This window comes from Penicillium malachiteum (genome assembly GCF_028827825.1).
Source record: "Penicillium malachiteum strain IBT 17515 chromosome Unknown utg000002l:1.0-8849297.0:1.0-8852440.0, whole genome shotgun sequence".
Classification (NCBI taxonomy): domain Eukaryota; kingdom Fungi; phylum Ascomycota; class Eurotiomycetes; order Eurotiales; family Aspergillaceae; genus Penicillium; species Penicillium malachiteum.
This window is the reverse complement of record NW_026643095.1, coordinates 2,210,294-2,233,675: the sequence shown is the minus strand read 5'-3', so window position 1 is coordinate 2,233,675 and position 23,382 is coordinate 2,210,294. Positions and strand designations below refer to the sequence as shown.

The following is a 23,382-nucleotide window of genomic DNA, read 5'->3' as shown; positions in this document are numbered from 1 at the left end:
ATGAGGCGCAACCGAGCTCCGCATCAGCTGCGATCCTCGGAAAAAATGATGTGCCGAGATCTAGCCTTCGTGCTCACTTAGTGTACCATGAGCAACTCAATGAAGAATAACTTTCAAGTTGAAAGGTCGGATTTTACTCATAAAAGATTTTCAAAAACTACTCGGAATAAGAATATTTGAATATTTGAAGTAAATTCAGTTGCTAGCACTTGATTGCGCTGAAACACCACAAAAAACCTGGTATACCAGAGCCAACCCTAAAATACTCCATTGCAATAGATTACATAGTTTGAGAGAACGTCTTTTTAACGTTTGAACTCATTTCGTGATTTTCAAACCTTTGGGCGCTTGGCTAACTCTGTCCGGTTGTCCGATTCGTCTTCTTCTTCATCATCGTCGTCCAGGGTGAACTTGCGCTTCTCACGGCGACCACTGCTACCAGAAGCTGCATTTTTGTCTTCTGCCTCGGGAAGACGACCCTCCAGCGCCTCTAATGTGATCTCATAACCTTCTTCCACATTCCGGACAGTATCATCCAGCTTTTCCACGCGATCAAGAAGCTCCAACTCGGTCAGCAGCTCCCGGTGTTTCTTGAACAAGCGCTGCTTGGTGAGCATTCGCCACCAATAGTAACGTCGGTCATTTTCATCATCTGCCTTGTGCTTCTTAATCAAGAGGCGCGCAAGATTTGTTCCTCCGGCTAGTCTGTGGCTCTTGGGAATCTGACTCAGGAGATACATCTCCAGGATGTGTGCAAACTGAGTAGACTCGATTTTGAAATCATTTCGAATGGTGCGCAGCTTGTCGCTGGGGATCAATGCAGAAGTCGGCACTGTGCGCTGGCGTTGTTTCTTAGAATAAGCCCCATTTGGATCGGGGTTGAGGTTCACATGGTGCTTAAGGAACTCAGGTTGCAAAAGACAGAAATCAGCCGAGTCTCTTAGGGCATCAAATTGCTCATTTGGATCCTCAACTGTTAGCTCAACAATTGTAGGATCGGCGATACAGAATGCATGGATTGTTGTGTAGAGGTGGGTTCCGTGACCAGAGCGGGCATGTGAAGGAAGGATAAGGAATTGTGCAATACGGAGCCGGGCGGGGAGTTCAGAGATCTTGATCTCTGGTTGAGGGAATTCGTCGTTTTTGATGGCGGGATTCTCAGTCCGGTCTCGCTGGTAAAGCCAGTATCGGTAGGTGGTAGCGTAACCAACAATGGAATAGCATGAAGCGGTAGGTGTCGGAGGGGTCACCTTCTCGTAGCTGTGGTTGTTAGCATTCTCATGTTCCACAAGTATATGGATTCAGATGAAGCATACACAAAGAAAACCGTCCATCGCTCCAGAGTCCACTCAGGATCATCTGTTTCTAGCGGGGTTCCGGCCTCGATAAACAAAGACACCAGAACCTGCATTCGGTCGAGGAGAAGTTTCACCGTCGGGTCCGCGAGAGAACCAGCCCAGATTTCGTAGTTTCTACCATCGACCTCATAGTCAATGACCTTTGTGCCTGGTGGCTTAAAATCCTTTGCTGAGGGGTCGTCTTGGATAGCTTTTTCGTATTCGGGCAAATCAATGAGAGCTTCTGCAGTGGGATTTATGGGTTAGCTATACTTTTGCTTCATTTGTTTCGAGGAGATTGATTCGAACCTTGCGGGACAAACGGCTTCAGCGTTCCCAGGAGATCAAGCGCAGCAGTATCGCCAACAGTTTTGAATCGTTCATCATAAGAAATGTGAACATGGGGACGGAGGTCGTGGGCCGCGAATCTCAGGCGAATGATCAACCCCTTATAACCGAAGATCTGCTCCTCATCGCCGAAGATGGAATAAGTGAATTGAGGGTGGAAGGCGGAGAGCGTCTTCGGTTTGGTGTCGCCAGGCTGCACGACGGTGACATGCACCGCATCATTGGCGTCGCAGGACCCTGGAAGATCAATCAATTAGATGGGAAGCGGGTGAGAAATAAAGGCGCGCATAACTTACAGTCGTCTTCCACGGCCATAATGGATAGATGTGTGATGGGAAGATTGCAGGGTAATCAACTTGATCGTTCCAGACTCAATTGGAAATGCGACGGATAGATGAAGGCGCGTCCAACCGCGTCAAGGCTCCCGACTAGTATTACCTAATACGGCCTAGCTTCGAGATTTGTTAAACGGACACCCCGTTACTATAAATGGAACTATACACCTGGACAAAATACATCATACTATACTCCGTACACAGAAAATGGTCCTGAAGCTACTAGTAGACTCTGATTAAGTATTTGGCAATCCTACCATACATATTTCAGGTAATTATCCTAGGAGGGAAGTAGGCAACCGCCCATGGCACTGGCACATACTACTGAAATTTTTAAGTCGGACCTATAGTATGCGGAAATGATTGGAAAAACATTCACAAGTAGAAGCATACATAGTTAATCAGTAGTAGCTTTTCTAGTCTAATCACTGGAATTGCTTACTTACAGAAGCGTGTTTCAAGTAAAAGTATTGTCATGGGAATTTTTGTCCTCTTTTCTACAATGACATGAATCAATATTATTAAAGTTAATTCTCATCGTTGTGCTCTCACGGCACGGGATTGCTTTATTCTTGGTATGAGCTCCACAGCCCGTTGGATTCCCATGCTCGAGCCAATTTCTTGGAGCTTCTGTACCACCCATTCGTGGACTTCATCTGGAGCAGCGGTAGAGCTCCCAGCAATTGTTAATGGAAATAACAACATAAAAACAATATTTAACCGAGGAACACGACTTTCTCGTTTATACGGAATCGCGCTGGCATAGGTACCCAGTTGGGAGGCAGCTCCAGCACAGGCATCCATCGCCATACGCGAAGCTGTATCGAGAGATCGCTGCCGTTGCTCAGCATCGTTTGGCAGAAAACAACCTACGGTTGCTAGTGTAGCCAAAAGGTTCAAGATAAATTCGTTAATCGCCAACCGGCCCCAGAAATAATGGTTGAGATCTCTCGATGCCCATAAATCCTTATAAAGTATGTATTTCCCATGGAAAGTGTGTTGCATGTCATCAGAGTGCTCGACAGTAAATTTCCACTTTTCGGGCAAGCCCTGTTCCCATTCCTCAAGTTCAGTATCCAAGTTTATTGCGACGAGTAGGTTCACTGCAGGATCAAATGCGGGATCATTGCGAGCGGAGTGCAGTCTCATGAAACGCACAAGAATACCGATCAGACTGAGACCTGGGATATCATCAGGGTGCGAAGATCGAATCGTATTGATATTAAAGTTCAAAATGTCTTCTGGTACATCTCCTCCGATCAGGAAGTATCTGACCATGGAGATATAGAAGTATTGCATTTGGGCGCGGGGGTCGCGAGCTTTGATTACACGCCCGAACGTGGTCTGCTTGAGCAAAGCCGCAGCTCCATCTAGATGAATTGTCCACATATCAATTTGGTTGGGATTGCAGCAGACCATCTAAAAATCAGATCAATTAACTAGTTGTTCATGCAAGGGTGGAACATAAAAGGAGTGCAAGGGGCGATATGACACACGTACCTCGTATAAACCTAACATCAATATTAACTTTAATATCAGATCCGGATTGGCTTGGTCTGGATTCTCCACAGCTTGACGGACAAGATTAATACATGACACATATTTCTCTCTTGCTACCAGCAGAAGAGAGCGATCCCGGGTGACATTCGATAATGCGGCTAATCCAATTGAGATGGCCGCATTTTGAAGGGGTAACTCCACTGTGGGAGTTCCAAGCAAATGAGAAGATGACAGAATAAAAGAGAAATCATCAATACCTGAGATCTCCGTCACAAACTGAGTGAAGAAAAAATTCAGGCCCTGATTCTCCACATTGGTGGGAACTGAGGCCGGAACAGAGATAACTAGCGATGGTTGATTGAGTTTCCAGGATAGGACTACAGTCTTCGATTGATCTCTGGTGGACCTCTTTGATGACGAGGTATGGCTTAAAGTTGAGCCTTGTGTGATTCCTTCACGCTCTGCTGATCTAGATTTCGCCAATGCAGACCGTTGGGCCGCTTTATCTGTTTCGTCACGGAACATGAAGGCCGGAATATCACGGTAGCCACCACATGTCTTCCCCGCTCTTTTGCACTGAGAGCATGTCGGCTGAATGCGATCACACTATTCCATGTAAAGCCGTTAGCTCACCTGGGTCCCGCGACGCTATTCACCAACGAGCACTCGCCTTGATACGCCTCTCCCGACAACTCTCACAATTTTTGCTTGGACGTCCATAAAATGGCATTGTTTTTGCTTTAGCTATGAAATTTCCATTTCAACTGCTCGAACCGGCTGGGTTTAAAGAGGTAAAAGAATCGTGATAATTTTGCAGTGACGACAAGTACTTGCCGTTGCGCAGCCACAACTCGAGGCTTAGCAAGCCAACATCCATGGATATAGTGGGTCATGGTAGATATTGATTGGTTATATAAGACCCACTTTCAAATATCCTCAACGCTATTCCTAATCAGGTAATTGTTTCGCCGTTTAGTACATCGACGAAGGTTCCATTGTTCCAACTTCTCTATAATCTCTTTTTTTTTTATGGATGCCTGAAACACTGAAACTTGAATCTTAGAAAATTTCCAAAGATGGAGACTCAATGGGATTATATTTAATTCAGGGGCCTTGGAGAATAAGATGAGGCTACCTATGCTCCGAGGTCCAGATGTCAGATCCGCTGTTGAACCTTGGAAGAGAAAGATCTCAGTGAAGCCAAGATGCTATTACTCTACCGAAACAATCAAGTCGGCGAATTCATTTCCTGATATAGATAGGGCTGAATACTCAAATTATGGTAGGCTTGCGCCTTTTACGCGTCGAACCTGGAAAAAGTCCAAACACTACTATTACTAGTAGATAGCTGGATTGTTATAAATCTGGACTATTCCCCTCATCATGGCTCTAACTGAAATTCCCTCCCTGTATCCTTTTTATCCAAACCGACACCGACAATATACAAGTTGATAGTATGGCACTGAAATCACGCCACGACGCGGGAACCTCCTATTACCGCTATGACCCTTCGTTGGTTGTCGCAATCGTTGCCGCTGTCCTCTACGGTATTGCATTTATTCTCACATTCATACAATGGATAAGATACAAATCATGGGTCTGGGTGGTGATGGTAATAGCATCAGCAAGTAAGTCAAGGCTTGGGGAGACAGCCATGCATACATCTGATTATCGGGCTAATTTATTTCACTCCAGTGGAGGCAATTGGTTACATTGGGAGATGCATTTCCTCACAACATGTGACTGAGAAGCCTATCTACGTTCTCCAGTTTTGTCTTATTATCCTAGCTCCGGTCTTGATGGCCGCATGTTGCTATGTCATATTCAGTCGCATCCTTTTCCTCGTTGTCCCTCAGGAATCTCGCACATTCCGCCTTTGCTGGGTACCACCTCAGTTTATCACTCCTATTTTCGTTGGATTTGATATTGTGGCTCTTCTTCTCCAGCTGAGTGGAGCTGTCATGATCTCTTCCGTCAGTGAAGGCGAGGTAAATGGAGCCGAAAAACTAAGTAAGGGCAAAGAGATCGCCCAGGCTGGCGTCATTATTCAGCTTGCGGCTTTTGGGCTCTTTTCAGTCGCAGCTGTGCGCTTCAACTTTACGTCCAAGGCATTCTCAAAACAACTTGACCAGCGATATGAAAGCGTTGGCGAGAAGGAATACTCTATTGGTGGAATTGTCAAAAGGAAACATTGGCCTGCCCTGCTGCGAGTTGTGAACTTCGCCACTCTTCTTATCTTGGTAAGCTGGCCGGCTATGGATTTAACTAAGACAATACTAATTGATATTGTGAAATTTAGGTTCGCTCCATCTACCGTCTTGTGGAGTTCTCAGAAGGGACATCCGGGTATATCAATACGCACGAATGGACGATGTATGTCTTTGATACACTGGTCATCTACCCTTGTGTTGCCCTGTTCATTTACTGGCACCCTGGGAGATATTTGCCTTATCTCGGATTTCGTCTACCCAAGGACTCCCTTTGAAATGCGAAAGGCCTGAAAATTCGTGTCTTATAATTTATGCGCCAATTCTGCTTTTTCCCTTGTTTGTGAAATGAATAATGTACGGCGTAACGCAAGTTGTTTAGTCAGAAGATGTTAAAACTAATTGAGAGGAAAGGGACACTGAATAGGACTATTATACTTTTTAGCTGCAAATTCTGTTTTTTGTTTCATGGCTAGTGAAAACAACTTCAATCTTTCAATTCTGGAATGAACTACTACTAAAATCCATACTTCTCCCACTTTTGGTTCACTTTCTGCTGAACATCAGTAGGGTAGGAACCACGAAAGAGCCTTCCTTCCAGAAAACATTATCTTCCACAAACTCAGATGGAAACATGCAGCACCGAACCACCTTGGCTTGATGACCATCAGGTTTAATCCCATGACTCACATACGGAATCAATGGAATATTACCATAATCGTGGAATAAGAACTCATTCACTTCAGGCTGGCATCGAGTAGCCTCCGCCCAAATTACATCCCGAAGGTTGGTAGGGTCAATATCTTCTTCAACAAGGAAGATCTTCGGAATGTACCATCCAGGCTTAGAGCCAAATACGTTATGACCCACTTTGTTGCTAAAGTCAGACATATTGGTCTTCATTGCTCTGAGTCCTTGTCGGTTCACTTGAAGTACGAACCATAGACAATGGGATTCGAATGGAGACCAAACCATCTGGATAGGAAGCCCGGCATTCTGACAGATATTCAGAACTTTAGCAGCCTGCATCAGGGCCCACACTGTACGGTTTTCTTCTGCTGCCCTCCCCGCTACGCAAATTGGTAAGATTGGGTCTTCTCTGTGTGTAAAGGTGTTGACCTTGAAGATAGGATTTTGTTTCGATTGTCCCGGATAGATCATGCCATGGTACTCAGCCATTGGACCCTCGGTAGCCGTTTCAGAGGTTGAAACCGTTCCTTCAAAGACAATTTCAGCATTGGCTGGAACCCTAGGATCATTCGATTCACATTTAACCACTCCAACTGGTCGTCCTGTAAGAGCCTCAATAAATCCTGCTTCATTCGTCCATTTTGGTATCGGCATCCCGCCCACCATTATCGCCGCAGGTGGTACACCGAAGCTTGAAGCCCAAGGCATATCCTCGCCCTTGTCTTTCCACATCTGCCAAATAACGCCAATATCTTGTTTGGGAATCACCGCACAAACAAGTAACCGCTTGTCGTGGATCATTCCCCGACTGACGGACCAGTTCACCCACCGGCCGTCCGGTGTTTGAACAATATGCATGCCGAATGTTTCGATGAATTTTCCGCCATCATCTTCATGGAGTAGTGGCGTTGGGAGCATATTCCAATCGATGTCATCTCCAAAGATCTTATGCTCCTTTACCGGTCCAGATGAGACTGCTTTGGGCTCGATGGGCTCATGCGTTTTGGCCGCGTTGATCTTCTGAATGATTTCTTGGCCCGTTGCATGAGAGGGTAGCCCAAATGATTTAGCGATTCGTCGAAGTCTTTGATCTGGCACTCGACTTAGGCCTACTGTTGCTCCGAGTACGCGGAGGAGACCGGTGCCACTGCGGCCTTTAATTTTCTCGAATAGAGGAGTCTTGTCCTCTGTTTCATATACTCCTTGTCCTCTGTGTCATATACTTTGCGGACTATGGCTGCGAGTTCCAGATGGGGATCAACCTCTTCAGTAATCGTGACGAGATCATTTTCGTCCTGCAGCCCTTTGACAAATTGGCGAAAGTTGTCGGCGGCGCTCGGATTCTCATTCGCCATTTGAGCAGCAAATAGATGGAATGTTGGATTGCTTTTTTCGAAACTCAAAATTGAACTTTTGGACTGATTTTCTTGTATGATGATCTGTCAGACGACTCAGATATATCATATAAATATGAACTACCGACGATCAGGGGACGTGCTTGATCTATATAGCCGCCCATCTTGCTGTTCTCCAATTTGGGGCTGCCCCGCTAACCCCGCGTGCTTCGAAGGCTGTTACATTGTGCAACAATTTTCATAGACGCACATTACACAAATGCAATATTGAATTTCACTAATTCTCATCTCAATCAAACATTGCCGAGGCATTCGTGCATATTCTTCTCGGATCAAATACCCGATTTCTCCAAATTGGAGCCGAAGTACACCTTGGGCATTCGATATAATTTACTTCACGCTTCAAGTTCAATACCTCAAATGAACACTTAAAGCCCGAAACATCAAAAATGAATCACCGGCAGCATCACACTTCTCTCCCGACTCGGCTCGAATGGATATATTCAATACTCAGGCGGGTCGGACCACACCTATTGAAGTGACCCCAGCACCACGACGACGCAGAATCATCGTTGCCCTGACAGGTGCAACTGGATCCATTTTAGGAATCCGAACATCAATAGCTCTTCGCCGCTTCAACATCGAACCCCATCTCATAATCAGCCGGTGGGCCGAAGCGACGGTCAAGTACGAGACAGACTATACAATCCCGAACATTCGTGCGTTGGCAGACCATGCCTATAGTATCCACGATATGTCTGCACCCATAGCGAGTGGGTCATTCCGAGTGGATGGAACGATAGTTGTACCGTGTAGTATGAAAACACTAGCAGCTATCAATGCGGGGATCTGTGATGATCTGATTTCTCGTGCGGCGGACGTTGTCCTGAAAGAGCGAAGGAAGCTGGTATTGGCTGTGCGCGAGACGCCGCTTAGTTCGATTCATTTGCAGAATATGCTTTCTGTCACGCAAGCCGGAGCGATCATATTTCCTCCTGTTCCGGCTTTCTATATCAAGCCGTCTTGTATCGATGATTTGGTGGATCATAGCATCGGCCGAATTTTGGACCTTTTTGATTTGAATACGGGTGACTTCGAACGATAGGAGGGATGGAAGAAAGATGGCAATAATTAGATTACTAATTTCTTCAAATGTTGCTTATATTCAAATGTTTCTGTCCAATTTTACTTTTTATTCCTAGAAGGCTTACATGTACAGACCAAACGTCATTTAGTGTCCGATAAATGTTCGCTTACAATGTTCAAATGTTACAAAGATGAATCCAAATATAAGTGACTCTATATTGGACTCAAATGCCCAATCAGAACCTTCTTTATCGTTGACATTCAATGCACAATAATGTACGTCTAGTCTTGGAGAACTGGAAGTGCTAGTATATGGGGGAAATGAGGAGATAAGATTTGGGAAGGAAACCTTGGAAGTTGGCAGAATAGTTAAATCTCGATGAATAAACGTCTAACCTGGAATGATAGGTATGGTCAATAGTGCATATTTCCATAACTTCTTGGTCAATTTAAGGAGATTGAAGGACTGAGGCCAAGCTGTTCATTCGGGTGGAGCATCGTTCCTTGTTTTATGTTGGACAACAGATTGAAGAACCAACTGCCCAACTATGAGATAGACATGGCTTGTCTCCAAGGTTACCATCATTGTATTTAGATTAATACTTGACTGAATGGCCTTCCGAGAAAATGAGTCATAAAAAGGTTCCAAGGTTATATGTAGGTTGATAGAGACCCGGAGATGGTTTGATCCGAGACCGGTACCTGACGAAGATGCGTGGGTCCGCAGTATCGAGTTACGTGCCCTTTGCCATCATCTCCGATCCTTCATTCTCCCCCTCTGATCTACCAGGATCGGAGCGCTTCTATAACAACTTAATTATTGAACATCATGATCGACTTGATCTAGATACTGAGCCTATAGTGCTAAGCTCCTGCGACAAGAACCCATTATCATGGAGGGACTCTTTACTTTGCTCGCCCTGAGCATTGTGATGGCCGTAACGTGAGTCTTGACCACAATCACCCACAGAATTTCTCTCAGAACGGGTTACTGATTCAAAATGCTCGCTACCAGATCCTTCGTTGTCGGCTCATTACCACTCGCTTTTACCCTCTCCCCGTCCCAGCTCCGATTAATCTCCTCCATTGGTATGGGAGTCCTGGTGGGGACTTCATTGATTGTTATTATACCCGAGGGTGTAGAGACCCTTTATAGCGCTAGCTATTCCGGCCAGAAAGGCCTCAGTACACGATCGACTGGTATCGATTGGCAGTCGCAAGGGCTACCCTTCGCGGCGAGATCTATACTGAACACCGACGAAGATGCCTCCGGACAAACGGACACCCCCGTCGCATTCCTATCACTAGATAACGAACCCTCCGCCTCTCTTTCAGTCCGGGACCAGCCTTCACTCAGGGGTTCTAGATTACGTGTACGCAAGGAGGAGTCGAGTGAATCTTCAAAGAAAGAGGAGGAGGAAAGCTCCCCGCATGCATGGATTGGAATTGCTCTAGTCAGTGGATTCATTTTGATGTACTTGGTTGATAAATTGCCGGAATTCGCATCGCCGACCAAGGACGAACGCATTCCCTACCATATCTCGCTTGATAATCTTGGCTCCGGGTTGAGACGCAACTCCTCGCTCAACCGCGACGGACTTTTGAATGCCGGACATTCAAGTTCGCGCCGCGGGCACAGCTTTGCTACGACTACAGGTCTAGTGATTCATGCTGCAGCCGATGGTATCGCATTGGGTGCTTCAAGCTCTGACACTGGTCTCAGCTTTATCATCTTTTTGGCTATTATGGTGCATAAAGCCCCCGCATCGTTTGGATTGACCTCAATCCTGCTCAAGCAGGGACTCTCGAGTCGGACTGCGAGGGCCCATTTGTTGATTTTCAGCTTGGCAGCCCCTGTTGGTGCTGTTGCTACTTTCCTTTTTGCACATATGATGGGATCATCCAGCGGCGACGAGACTGGTTCTCAGTGGCGTACTGGAATGCTCCTCCTCTTCTCTGGTGGTACCTTCTTGTGAGTTTGACCCTCTTCCATAGACGATTGACGTTGATTCGTATGCTAATTATGATTGACTGTAGGTATGTGGCAATGCACACAATGCAAGAGAATGGACCTGGCGCCACTAAGGTTGAATCTCCTCCCAACGGTTACAGTGATGCCCGCGATTCATCGAATGGCTCAGACAAGTCGATGAGAGACTTGATCGCGTCCGTCGTGGGTATGATTCTGCCACTGTTCTTGCAAATCGGACATGCTCATTAGACTTGTGCTACTTTCACTTTCTTTTTGTTTCCTTTTCTTTTTCCAGCGCTGTATACCATGTCCGGGATTCGACAGCGGAATTTTATACCACTGCACCCGTGGACGTCGTGTTTCTATCATCTCATCCTTTCTTTTCTGTTTCTTTTTCCCGCCCTTTTGCCATGGGATGGATATCGGAAGTATATACCCCCCTCGGCATCTGTTTGTAAGAGATTGTCTTGGATTGGACTGGAGGATACCAAATGAGTGCGAATAGAATATCATATGTATTTTTTTTGTTATCAAGTTAGGGCGGGTCATTATTGCATGTTCTCTCACGATCATGATCACATCGACGTAGCGTGACGTTGCTTGCGGATCCTATATAAGGGGGTCATCCTCCAGGTTCATCTCACGAGGATGCTCATCTTTTAATCATATAGGGTGATGACATGTTTCGTCAATCTCGTCACGCTGAATCATTTTCTTGCCCAACTGGTTCCATGGTCGACCGGGTTCGTGCCGAACGGACCCAAAGACTCGGGAAGACCATATAGATCGGAGAGATCTTGGTCGGAAGAACCTCGGGGCTCCTGGTTATAGGAATTCCGTCATTCTGCCATTCTATCATTCTTGATGGAATGTTGATTCAGATTGATCATTCATAATACTCGAACTCCGATCAAGAGTAAATCCTGGAATGAGAGGATAAGGCAGACTTGTCTCAGCCTTAAGTGGAGCATGTCCATCGATGCGTACGGAAGTGTTTCATTCGTTGAGTGGAGAAAACGGATCACGGAGAACACGGGGAAGGAAAGAGCTTGGCGGCTTTGTCAGAGTCGAGACGGTCACATCTCCCTGGAATGTCCCTTTTCTTCTTTTTTAATGAACTTGATCTTCGTTTGGGGACTGTGAACAACAGAGGGACAGAAAATTTTATTGTGAGAGAGTGAGAGTGAGAAAGTGAAAAGAGAAAAACAGGCTATATTATTTCTTGCCCCCTCAAGCCACAAACCCCCTCTTACGTTTTCCTCTCTCCCTTTCCCTCGGTCATCTCGATCTTCACATCTGATCTTCCAACCCCCCCATACCACACTCCCGGAATTCCTATGCCTACCAACGGCTTTGCAAAAATTCTGTGAATTCCAGGGTGAGGAAGTACGCGCCATGGAGTCCCAAGCCTTTGATTTAGGGGAATCACCAAGTTCCACCATGCTTGATCAGCTAGACTCACATTCCCCATCTCCGTCAAATCGCAACTCTGTCTCAAGCTTCACCAGTACCCCTGGACGATCGCTTAGTACCAATAAGAAGAATACGACTCCGATACCCGCAAACCTCCTCCCATCAGCACCCGCTTCTCCACCAACGCCCGCGCCGAGTCCCACCCCCCACCAGCGTCCGCCGGACTGGCATTCATCTGATGAGGATGAGAATGCTTTTCTATTGAACCTTCGTCTTCATTTCACTACTTTATCGAATGCCCGGAAGCAGAAATTTTTGGAGGGGATATTGGACGTATGCGACAGTCCACAGTTGAGTTTTGTCTCGAGCTATGTTGGGCCTCGTTTGCGCAAAGACCCATTTCTGGTTTTCCCAAATGAAATTTGTTTGAGAGTATGTGTTCTTTGCTTTCCTTTTCTCTTGATTTCGATGGTTCTTGCTTGGCCCCCGGGTCCGGTGTGAGTGGGGGTGAAAGATAACTGAAGCCGACAAAACTGACTTAAAATTCCCACTGCAGGTACTCTCTTTTATCGACGATCCTAAGACACTCGCGCGGGCATCGCAAGTGTCAATGCGATGGCGCGAATTACTTAATGATGATATAACATGGAAGAACCTTTGTGAGAAACACGCATACTCGGTGCGACGGATCATGGAGGATGATAGTAGCATGGAACCAGTCACTCCACGATCCGTGGACTCGAGACCAGAAACGCTTATCCCGACCGAGTTACCTCGATCGGCATCTAATGAACCCGTTGGCGAAAGACCGCCTGGACTTCCCCGCACTTTGTCGGGAGAGTGGCTTCCACCGACAAGCTTCCCCTCTCGAAGACACCGAACTCGACCTGTCTCCTACCGATCGCAGTTCAAGCAAAAGTATATGGTCGAGTCCGCTTGGAACAAAGGTGGTCGGTGCACCCAGCGTCATATCACCCCTGACCAGGGTGTTGTCACAAGCCTGCATTTGACATCCAAATATATCGTCGTCGCTTTGGATAATGCAAAGATCCATGTATACAACACCAACGGCGACAACCAGAAAACTCTCTTGGGCCACGTGATGGGGGTTTGGGCCATGGTACCGTGGGATGACATTTTGGTTAGTGGAGGGTGCGACCGAGAGGTGCGAGTATGGAACATGGCAACTGGGTGAGTTGTGTCCCGTTCCCAAGTTGGCTCTCGAAAAAAAACTAACATATTACAGTGCGGCGATCCACTTGCTTCGAGGTCACACATCAACCGTCAGGTGTTTGAAAATGTCCGATCGCAACACCGCCATTTCAGGTTCCAGAGACACTACCCTCCGTATTTGGGATCTGGCTACGGGGACATGCCGTAATGTGTTGGTTGGGCACCAAGCTAGTGTCCGATGTCTTGCAATCCATGGCGATACCGTTGTCTCGGGTAGCTACGACACCATGGCTCGGATATGGAGTATTTCTCAAGGTCGCTGCCTTCGTACTCTATCAGGCCATTTTAGTCAAATTTATGCGATAGCTTTCGATGGCCGTCGGATTGCAACGGGAAGTTTGGATACGAGTGTTCGCATCTGGGACCCACAATCTGGACAGTGTCATGCGATCTTGCAGGGTCATACCTCTTTGGTAGGCCAGCTCCAAATGCGCGGTGATACCCTAGTCACAGGTGGCTCGGATGGCTCCGTTCGTGTTTGGTCATTAACAAAGATGGCGCCCATTCACCGTCTTGCTGCTCACGATAACAGCGTCACCAGTCTTCAGTTCAATAATACTCGCATTGTGAGTGGTGGTAGTGATGGACGTGTCAAGGTCTGGAGTCTGCAGACAGGTCAGCTACTGCGAGAATTATCAACACCAGCTGAGGCCGTGTGGCGAGTTGCATTTGAAGATGAAAAGGCTGTGATCATGGCTAGTCGCTCTGGTCGAACAGTAATGGAGGTATGTCGAACCTAACCCCTGGATTCCGTTTGTCATTGCTAACTCTTACAGGTTTGGTCGTTTGCACCACCCCCTGAAGCATATGATGACAGTTTTGCCATCGAAAGTGCCTCTAGTACACCTGGCCTTGTCTCCAGAGAAGACAAGGATCTGACCGTAAATTATCGACGCCGAACCCTCTTCTCAGACCCTCCACCTGCTATCTTAAGTGATGCCGATCAGGCTATGCCCGATGCGCCATCATAAGCACATGAATTGTTTTTTGTTTGCATTTATCCTACCATCTAACGATCCTCAATATATCCCTCACTTATTCGCCTTTCCTTTTTTGATTGTGATTTGTTACCTGCCTTCTAGCATGGGATTTGGCCTCCGTCGAGCATTTTGTTTCATTTGTCTTTGTCCATTTTCAGAATGAGCCGCTGGTCTCTAGAGCACGAGTGGTAGCATATTCGGTGTTGCCTTTGTTTTCAATCATTTCTATCCTTGGTTTTTTATATCTTGGAAATTCCATTCAAGTCACTATTTTGATCTGTCATTTTGCGGAGTTTTTTTTGAATTTGGGCGCCTCTGGAGCTGGGGACGTGGATTTTGATTTTGAATATCATCCAGCTCAAGGCTTGGGCTGAATTCATTTCGGAGTATTTTGTTGGGCTCGGTTGATACCTTGGGAATGTCTTCTCATTCTTTTGCAATTCACCTTCCAGATTTATCTGCATATGCATCTTGCCATTAGTGCCAATTCAACGCTTTCGAGTCTTCTCGGCAGCATGCATTCGGAAATTGTTACCTTTGAATTAAATAGTCTTCACTTTCAAGTTACTGGAGCCTGATAAGCACGAGTGCTAGGTGGCTTGAGAACTACTTACATGATTCCAGTGTCCACCTGGGCATGTATTCAGTGATCAACTGCTGCACATCTTCAACTTGCATAGGACTACCGTACTAATATTGAGTGGCAGTGAACCATTGACAACGATTCCTTGAAATAAGAAAGACTTAACAGCACTGTGAAAGATCTCTATTATCAGAAGAAATATTATATCTAATCCAGAGATACATAATAATAGGAACACAAAATTTCCACTTCATTGTTCAAACATTGAATAATAGTACCCCTAGTATCACCGCGTGGATCCGTGCCAATTTCGTAGGACTATATCAAATCATACTCCCAGTTCTCCAGCAACTTGAATGACCAAAAATTACTCAAAGAACATTTGAAATAAGTCATTCAAGATATTCTAATTCTGGCATCGATGACAAGTACAATCCTTGAAAGGGACATTCATAGTATCCCACAAAATCTTCATTTCAAACAAAGGATCAAGAAACCCACTCGGTGCAAAAGTCATTTCAAACTGCTCATCAAGAATCCTCGCCTGTTCATCAAACCTATCAGCCTCAAAATCAATCATGAAAGTTTGGATTCTGAGTCTTCCAATCTGCGCCCCAATCAACGACAACGCTTTATCAACTGTGCCGCTAGTACCTGCTCTAAGTTTCTCTTGAACCCGGTTAATCTCTTCGAAGATAATATTGATTCGGAAGGGACCACAGCATTCAAGTCTCATTACCCATCCTGTTGCTCCGACTTCATCATGGGATAGTAATATGGATAGGAGATTGATTTTGTCCTGTTCTAGTAGTTCTGCGATTTCATAGCCGGTTTGTGAACCGGTATATGAATTTTTGCGAACGTCTAGCGCATGTTGACAAAATTGATAGGCTAGCTCTCGTCGTTTCTCGACAAAGAGAGCTTCGATGGGGTCCATATAATTTGAGTCAGGATCTATTATGATAGACTCTGGGTTGAAGTCCTCGGGAAGTTCCATTCTTGAGTCGGGGGGGACTTGTATCCATATTTTCCGTAAAAGAATGTAGTCAAATTCAAGCTATAAGATTTCTACTAGTATTCCAGTTGCCAGTAACTTGAGTCTGAGTCAATAGATTGTTCAAATTTGATGTTGCTGACCTTGAGACTCGCTGATGGTTATTGCATTGCCCTACTACTAGTAGCACTTGAGTAGTAAAGGGGATGTGAATGGTTATATGGATTTGTGGATACATGTAAATTGATGTTATGTATACTAGTACATGAAAGATCAAACGATCCTTTCAGTTGTCTTTGATGAAGGCCAGATTCTATTGAACATTTGAAGTGAGGCTCTTTCAGGACTTTCATTCATATGACATAAAGTAGCAATTAATGTCTCTTCTAAGCATACTATGACTCCGATATAGCACTTGAGGCAGGCCGATTGTTGCCGGGGATGACCAATCTTGATTTAGCACTGAGAACAAAGAGAAAAACTTCTGCGTGAAATTGTGCCTTGGTAATGGAAACTCTTAGGGTCAAACCTTGGAATTTCATTTATTACCTAGTCATTTCAGGCAAAGGTATAAAGACTCAGTAAATCCCAACTTAGAACCTATGTGTACATGTGAAGGTGTCCAAAGGATAGTATAAGATGCCGGTGGTACTAATAAAGGGAAGCTTTGGGATTTCACGGCTGGGTTTTGTCCTTTGTCTCTTTCTGGATCTTTCTTTGAAAATACTACCTAGTACATCTACATGAATATTGTTTAATAGAAAAAAAAGAAAAAAAGAAATTACTCTGGATGCTCTCAGTTCTGAGTGCTCACAAGTATCTAGACTTGGAACGAGAACAGTGCCATCAGGGCAACTGTACACTGGTCACTAAATTCCAAAAAAAAAAAAGAATTTGTTTTAATCATTCAAATTTTGAGTGTTCAACTTCAAAGGTTGAATCTTGAAATGGAATATTTGACCGAGAAACTCTGAAAAGGATCTAGTTCTTTAACTGTATAGATTCTTTCACCACTAGGACTGACGCCACAACCAGCGTAGCATAGTTTGCAAACTTTGGAGTGTACCACCTAATCAGCCACATATTATGCAAGCCACTCTGTAGCAACAATTTTCGGACTCAAATCTAGCCTTCAAATGTTGGAACATGCATATGTGCATATGTGAGGACTCGGGGATTTAAGTAGGTTGCATAGATCGACGGATCTTATCAAATCGAAAGATTAGTCGGAAATTTGATCTTCAAGTTGTGGATCTATAAAGATTCAAGAATATGAGATAAAATAAAGCATTACTCAAAGTACTATTGTTAATAAAATTTCAATGATATTCTATACTCGACTGATGGTTCTGAAAACGAGTGATCCTTTGGTCAAACTTGAAGTGAACATTTGAGACCTTTTTGCTCATGGAGAGGTCCGGAATCATTCTACTTGAGCGCTACGACTAATATTCTACTGCTTTTAAACTTTTAAACTATCATTTACTCTTAATCATCAAAACTAGTATGTTTCTTCTGAGCATAGCCCTGAGGTTTATGCATTGTATTTGGTTCAGGTCTGGGGCAGTGGCTGACTAAGGCAATCTTCTGACGCGCCCACAATCCGAGTTGAGACATTTCCAAGCTTATTTCACATCAAAATCAGATCTCATTGTCTGTACCTTGCTAAATAGCACGGCTCTTTCTAGAGGCTTTCACACATATTCATGGCCGAGACTACTTCTGCGGTCCGATCAGCCGTGTCCATCGAGCTAACACGCCGTTGACGGCATCCCGTTTGGGGAACCCACTTGGGTACAGATTCCAACCGCCACAAGCCGCCACAAGCTTTTCTTCATAACTATTGGAGCTCATATTACGGTGTTTACGGTATTTGAACAGCTGAACGATGGTGTATGGGGGCAAGCCCAGCACTGGATGTCACCTGTGCCGCAAGCGGAAGATTAAGGTACGTCTCAATGTTGCATCAGCCGCATCAGCCGCATCAGCCACATCAATATCGACTATGATTGTTTACTATGATCAAGTAGTCCAAGAAGTTTAGTCAATTGCTAAAACCATACCTAACAGTGCGATGAAGCGCGCCCTGGGTGCCGTAATTGTACCATTTATGGACGACCTTGTCCAGGTTATCGACCTACATCTGATAGCGTCTTCCGCAATGAGACCACGAAGGTTGAGCGCCAAGTGAAGAAGAGCATAGTACCTGATCCCACTTCTGCTAGTTTGACTGTGTCACAAAAATCCGAGTCACCCGGAACTCTGGACCACTATAATGGAAACTCAAGCATGAGCAATAATTCCCTGTCATTGATTAATATAGCAGATGCGTCTTGGGAAGAGCGTGCAATCTGTTATTTCTTCGACCAATTTATAAGCCCTCCCGACAAAGAAAGTGGGATGGGCCACTTGGACTATCTGCCGGGGCTATATTCCCGAATACGCCAGCACAAATCTGCCTCTTCAAGTCTGCCATGGGCTCTCGAAGCCACGGCACTCATGACTCTGGCCAATGTCTCGCAAGCCCCTCAACTAATAATTCAGGCACGTCGAGGATATGGGAGAGCTCTAAGTACCTTGCGTCGTGCTTTGGCTTCTCCAACTGAGGCCCTCAAGGATGAAACATTCGCATCAGTGGTGCTGTTGTCCCTCTTCGAGGATGTCACTGGTGAAAGAAACGGTTTATTTAGCTCTCACACAGCTGGATTTGAGTTTCTCATGAAGCTGCGAGGTGAAAGCCAGCTTAATAATTCGCAAGGTCGGAATATGTTTAGCTTTGCATACGCACATACGGTTTGGCACCCTTCTATTCCCTTTTTTTAGAGTGTCTCTCTGATAAAAAGATTTTTTAGTATGTTGAAATCCTTGCTTTGGGGGATAAACCTCGGGTTGACATGGATTTTATCATCGATCAATTTAATGGCACTGTTGATCCTGTCGAGCGGCTCATGCTTGCCACATCTAAAATCAGGAAGGTCTTCTTGGCTATGCAAACGTCATCTAGTCCACCTGATATAACAACCGTCCAAGAGTGGATTGCTGCTGGCGAAGAGTGCGAACGCGAAGTGTCCCAATGGTCTCTTCATCTTCCAGATCACTGGCTCCCCCTGATAGTCTACTCCAACCAAGGCGAACCCTTGATCACTTATAACTCTATCGCCTACTGCGTGGTCTGGAATTATCATCGTGCCGCTCGTGTGATGATACAACAACTCTTACTCAATCTTAACCATACTCTCTCCGCCATCCTCTCAAAAACAAAAGAACCCAATGGCCCCCTCATTGAGAAAGCTGCACTCGATGAGACCAAATTGCGAGCAGTTATTCAAGAAATGACCGCCGACGTTTCTCGCAGCCTCCAATTCGCAATGGCTGATGTGGATACTCTCGGTCGACCAACTGTATCCAGTGAGGCACGAAATCCAAGTCGAGCCGGTCATGTTTATGGTCTGCTTTGGCCACTCTGGTACATTGTTTCATGCGGTATGCCCACGCCTGACCAAGTGAAATTGATCTGTACTGTGTTACACCGCATTGGACATACACATGGCATTGTCTTGGCCTCGATTTTGGCACGAGAAGCTGAGAAATTACCTGTTAATGTCACCTCGAACTCCATCCAAGCTCCTCCGCCTTATTTTGGGGAGGTAGAACTTGCAGCTTTACTCAGATCTCATACATGATGCATATAATTATTTCCACCAATATTAAACATTTATTATTCTTCTACCACAGGCCATCTTTAATTCAAGTTAGAGCTCTGGATAGAAACTTGAATGGGAGAGTACTGTAACCTTGGAAGTCTCCAGGGCATAACTCGATATCCAGGTTTATCACCATTTATACTCCATACATAAAGCGGCTTGTCCGGATATCATGACGTCATGATAGAGTTCGCCCTGATTGTCGCGTGGTTCACTTTATCCCTACAAATCACTTGGATTAGATTGAATTTAGTAAGAACTTTTATATTTCGTATATCATACAAATGTACATTGCCACAGGTACTATTTCTTCTTTTAAAAAATCACATAATCCTAAAACAGGAGATATACTCCGTAGATGATCAGCGATCAAGGTGGTACTTGTACTGATAAGACCCATCTTGCCGGTCTAGCCGTTCCCGTCGTACCCCATTCATAACTGGGGGATAAGCTGTGCATTGGACGCACTGACGACATCTCCATGATCTGACCTTGTTATTTCTCACCTCTGATTTCTGTCTTTCTACTCTCCTCTCTTCAGATTGTTTACAGTCATGGCCCAGCAAGAACGCAAGCTTCCCTTTGGGAAGATCGAGCCTAACTCCGCCAAGTACTTCTATAGTTGTGCCTTTGGTGGAATTATCGGTATGAGAACTTGAATACTTTCTCCCAGGGTTCCTTCCCCCTCTTTTTAATCTCGAGAGAGTACTGACACACTCTCTTTCTCTGTCTAGCTTGTGGTATGTAAATCAACTGCCATACTATCCATTGTACTCAATTGACCCTCTAATCTATCAAGGACCCACGCATACCGCGGTAACCCCATTGGACCTTGTCAAATGCCGTCGCCAGGTCGATCCCAAGATCTATACATCAAATTTGCAGGCATGGCGCTCCATCTTTGCCAAGGAGGGTCTGCGCGGCGTATTCTTCGGCTGGTCGCCCACTTTCCTGGGTTACTCGTTCCAGGGCGCGGGGAAGTACGGGTTGTATGAATACTTCAAGAACCTCTATGGGAACCAGCTATTCCCAGACACCAATCGTACTCTGGTCTTCCTGGGTGCGAGTGCATCCGCCGAGTTCTTCGCTGATATGGCACTCTGTCCCATGGAGGCTATCAAGGTCCGCATGCAGACTACTCTACCCCCATATGCTAGCAACCTGCGTGAAGGATGGAGTCGCATTGTCGCAAAGGAAGGATTTGGAGGCCTCTACAAGGGATTGTATCCGCTGTGGGCGCGTCAGATTCCATACACCATGACCAAGTTTGCGACCTTTGAGGAGACTGTTAAGATGATCTACCAGACCATGGGCAAGCCTAAGGAGAGCTACAGCCAGTTGACTCAGACTGGTGTTAGTTTCCTTGGTGGTTACATTGCAGGTATCTTCTGTGCTGTTGTTAGCCACCCGGCTGATGTCATGGTCAGTAAATTGAATGCGGATCGGAAAGGTAAGCTTGTGTTCTGGGTTGATTCACGTGGATGAGGAAGCTAATGGTCACTGTAGCTGGTGAGGGAGCCATGACTGCCGTATCTCGAATTTATGGCAACATTGGATTCGCGGGTCTGTGGAATGGACTGCCCGTTCGTATTGTGATGCTGGGCACATTGACTGGATTCCAGTGGTTGATGTAGGTGTTTTTCTTTTCTTTTGGATATGAACGTGGCTAACCATTGAAATAGTTATGATTCCTTCAAGGTGTTCCTTGGCTTGCCGACCACTGGTGGTCACTAGACGGGACATAAAGGAGTATCTAGGCAATTAGTGATTAGTAGTGAATTGAACGTTTTATCATCAGTACATTTAAGGACTAGAAATTTGATGGGGTGAAATGAAGTGGCAGAACTACCCGTGGGCGGTACGTAGTATTGACCAATAGGAAGCCAATATAGACCTTGAAGTCTACAGAACTTCACCAAGCTAATCAATTTACGACCACCGCCTTTTATATCATGGCAGAATATCGACAAAGCGTGTAACTCCTGCGGCCGCTCCTTGTATTCCGTAACCTTCACTGGATCATATCATTCACTCCATCCTGCCGTGGAGATTTATAAATACCACCGTCCTCTTGACCACTATACATTGTTTTTTCTCTTTCTGCCACCTCCTCAGCTTCGCAACTCATCACCATCATCCCACTGGCATCCCCAGCTAGCTCCAACTCCGACAAGGCCTTGCACTATCCCAATTACTACATCAAACTACCAGATCAAACAGTCGCAACTTTGCTTTCAAGTCTTCAAGATGGAATCTCGTCCTGCACAATCTGTTCTTACCCCGAATGCCCCCAGCGTGGAACGCGCCTATAAGATCAAATGCGTCGAGCTCACAAGGCGTCTCCATGAGGTGCAGGAGCAAAACATCATCATGCGCCGACGTAATGAGAACTCAAAAAGAAGTGTTGAGAAGGCCCGCTACTTAGCATCCATCCTTCTCCATCGTCTTGGCCATGTCACTGCCATGCTTGAGGAAGCCGAGTCCAGCGCCGGAGACCCAGAATCACAAGCCCGTGTAGCCGCATTGCTATCCAATCCTACTTCATTGGGTGGCATTCCAGGAGCACCACAAACAGCAAATGGTGGATACATTGAGGATGAAACTGAGGGTAGCTCTGATGAGCAGCCACCAACTGTAAGCGAAAACACCCCCATAACCCGATTTATCTCTGTTTGGACGTATGCATTGCATTTGACCCAACTTTAGATCGAATCCCCTACCCAAGCCCTACTATGCTTATTTTGTTTCTCTTCTCTCAGCACTAATATATCGCTCGTTAGCCCGAGGAACGTCCTCTCCGAGTTAAGCGCTCCCGCAAATCCAACTTGCCCACTGGCACTGATGGCGCCGATGACGAAAAAGCTCAGGATGAAGCCGGTGAGGCGGCGGACGAAGGTAGCGGTGCCCTGCCCCGTCTGGCTCCTGCCCCGAGCCAGCAAGATTTGACCTCTTCTTTCCGTGTCCAGGCCGGTAGTAATGGTTCCGCTCACGAGGGCGAACAAACGCCACACAGCCACGATCACCGTGAAGGACATTCCGATGCTCACGGTGCCCAGGATTCGGGGACTACGCCCATGGATATGGATCCGGTCGAACCTAAGACTGAGGAATAATCATTCTGATATTTTGTTTCCTTTCTTTTCTCCCTACTTTCCCCCTCTCCATTCACAATGGTTTGTTTCGTTTTCGTTTAAAATCTGGGTCGGATGGAGTTTGCAATGCGTTTGATATGGATGGAAGGGGTTTGTTTTTTTTAACTATTTTTTTACTCTTTTTAACCTTTTTGTTGATACTATGTATCTTCGCCCTCGGTGCTTCCCGATTTCCTATTCAGCGCTTTATTCTGGCATCTCGCCCTCATTTTATGATTCACTTGTTACTACTAGATTATTCTCTTCTGTCTCTTGCTTTCTTGCCTTCAAGTTGTTTGTTGTGTAGTTTTGTCTACCGGTACTGCCAAAGGCGTGAGGATGCGATTTGCACATGTGTAGGTATGAATGGCATTGTCAATTGATATTCCGAGTACAACTGACTGAGACGTAAATCATTCAAGTAGTGTATGGTGTTCGCAAAAGAACTTGAAGCAAAGTTATGTAGCTACTAGCATTTGTAAATTAAGACCACTATCATACTAGAACCTTTGAA

General features: G+C 45.6%; 10 protein-coding genes across 10 annotated transcripts; 7 read left to right on the top strand and 3 right to left on the bottom strand.

The window, feature by feature from the left end:
* Nucleotides 1-332: 332 nt before the first annotated feature.
* Nucleotides 333-2,000, bottom strand: hat1 (histone acetyltransferase catalytic subunit HAT1; the record flags this gene model as incomplete). Its single annotated transcript, XM_057087318.1, has 4 exons — nt 333-1,260; nt 1,317-1,581; nt 1,647-1,922; nt 1,982-2,000. The coding sequence occupies 4 exons, from the start codon at nt 1,998-2,000 to the stop codon at nt 333-335; spliced, it is 1,488 nt and encodes a 495-aa protein (XP_056947147.1).
* A 554-nt stretch (nt 2,001-2,554) lies between these two features.
* N7483_003880 (Zn(II)2Cys6 transcription factor) lies at nt 2,555-4,250 on the bottom strand (the record flags this gene model as incomplete). Its single annotated transcript, XM_057087317.1, has 3 exons — nt 2,555-3,439; nt 3,521-4,126; nt 4,191-4,250. The coding sequence occupies 3 exons, from the start codon at nt 4,248-4,250 to the stop codon at nt 2,555-2,557; spliced, it is 1,551 nt and encodes a 516-aa protein (XP_056947146.1).
* A 726-nt stretch (nt 4,251-4,976) lies between these two features.
* N7483_003879 (RTA1 domain-containing protein) lies at nt 4,977-6,005 on the top strand (the record flags this gene model as incomplete). The annotated part of the gene is made up of 3 exons (XM_057087316.1): nt 4,977-5,148; nt 5,216-5,760; nt 5,820-6,005. The coding sequence occupies 3 exons, from the start codon at nt 4,977-4,979 to the stop codon at nt 6,003-6,005; spliced, it is 903 nt and encodes a 300-aa protein (XP_056947145.1).
* A 268-nt stretch (nt 6,006-6,273) lies between these two features.
* N7483_003878 (UbiD family decarboxylase) lies at nt 6,274-7,772 on the bottom strand (the record flags this gene model as incomplete). The annotated part of the gene is made up of 2 exons (XM_057087315.1): nt 6,274-7,602; nt 7,641-7,772. 2 exons carry the CDS (start codon nt 7,770-7,772, stop codon nt 6,274-6,276), a joined length of 1,461 nt encoding a protein of 486 aa, XP_056947144.1.
* Nucleotides 7,773-8,265: 493 nt separating this feature from the next.
* N7483_003877 (UbiX family flavin prenyltransferase) lies at nt 8,266-8,877 on the top strand (the record flags this gene model as incomplete). Its single annotated transcript, XM_057087314.1, has 1 exon — nt 8,266-8,877. The coding sequence occupies one exon, from the start codon at nt 8,266-8,268 to the stop codon at nt 8,875-8,877; it is 612 nt and encodes a 203-aa protein (XP_056947143.1).
* A 982-nt stretch (nt 8,878-9,859) lies between these two features.
* N7483_003876 (Mn(2+) transporter ATX2) lies at nt 9,860-10,834 on the top strand (the record flags this gene model as incomplete). The annotated part of the gene is made up of 1 exon (XM_057087313.1): nt 9,860-10,834. The coding sequence occupies one exon, from the start codon at nt 9,860-9,862 to the stop codon at nt 10,832-10,834; it is 975 nt and encodes a 324-aa protein (XP_056947142.1).
* Nucleotides 10,835-12,225: 1,391 nt separating this feature from the next.
* On the top strand, nt 12,226-14,447 carry N7483_003875 (F-box/WD repeat-containing protein; the record flags this gene model as incomplete). Its single annotated transcript, XM_057087312.1, has 4 exons — nt 12,226-12,675; nt 12,800-13,434; nt 13,490-14,201; nt 14,253-14,447. The coding sequence occupies 4 exons, from the start codon at nt 12,226-12,228 to the stop codon at nt 14,445-14,447; spliced, it is 1,992 nt and encodes a 663-aa protein (XP_056947141.1).
* Nucleotides 14,448-17,921: 3,474 nt separating this feature from the next.
* N7483_003874 (putative C6 transcription factor) lies at nt 17,922-19,716 on the top strand (the record flags this gene model as incomplete). The annotated part of the gene is made up of 3 exons (XM_057087311.1): nt 17,922-17,981; nt 18,104-18,826; nt 18,886-19,716. 3 exons carry the CDS (start codon nt 17,922-17,924, stop codon nt 19,714-19,716), a joined length of 1,614 nt encoding a protein of 537 aa, XP_056947140.1.
* A 575-nt stretch (nt 19,717-20,291) lies between these two features.
* Nucleotides 20,292-21,471, top strand: N7483_003873 (putative mitochondrial phosphate transporter Pic2; the record flags this gene model as incomplete). The annotated part of the gene is made up of 4 exons (XM_057087310.1): nt 20,292-20,382; nt 20,537-21,187; nt 21,244-21,367; nt 21,420-21,471. 4 exons carry the CDS (start codon nt 20,292-20,294, stop codon nt 21,469-21,471), a joined length of 918 nt encoding a protein of 305 aa, XP_056947139.1.
* Nucleotides 21,472-21,984: 513 nt separating this feature from the next.
* On the top strand, nt 21,985-22,850 carry N7483_003872 (uncharacterized protein; the record flags this gene model as incomplete). Its single annotated transcript, XM_057087309.1, has 2 exons — nt 21,985-22,371; nt 22,518-22,850. The coding sequence occupies 2 exons, from the start codon at nt 21,985-21,987 to the stop codon at nt 22,848-22,850; spliced, it is 720 nt and encodes a 239-aa protein (XP_056947138.1).
* Between the last annotated feature and the right edge of the window lie 532 nt (nt 22,851-23,382).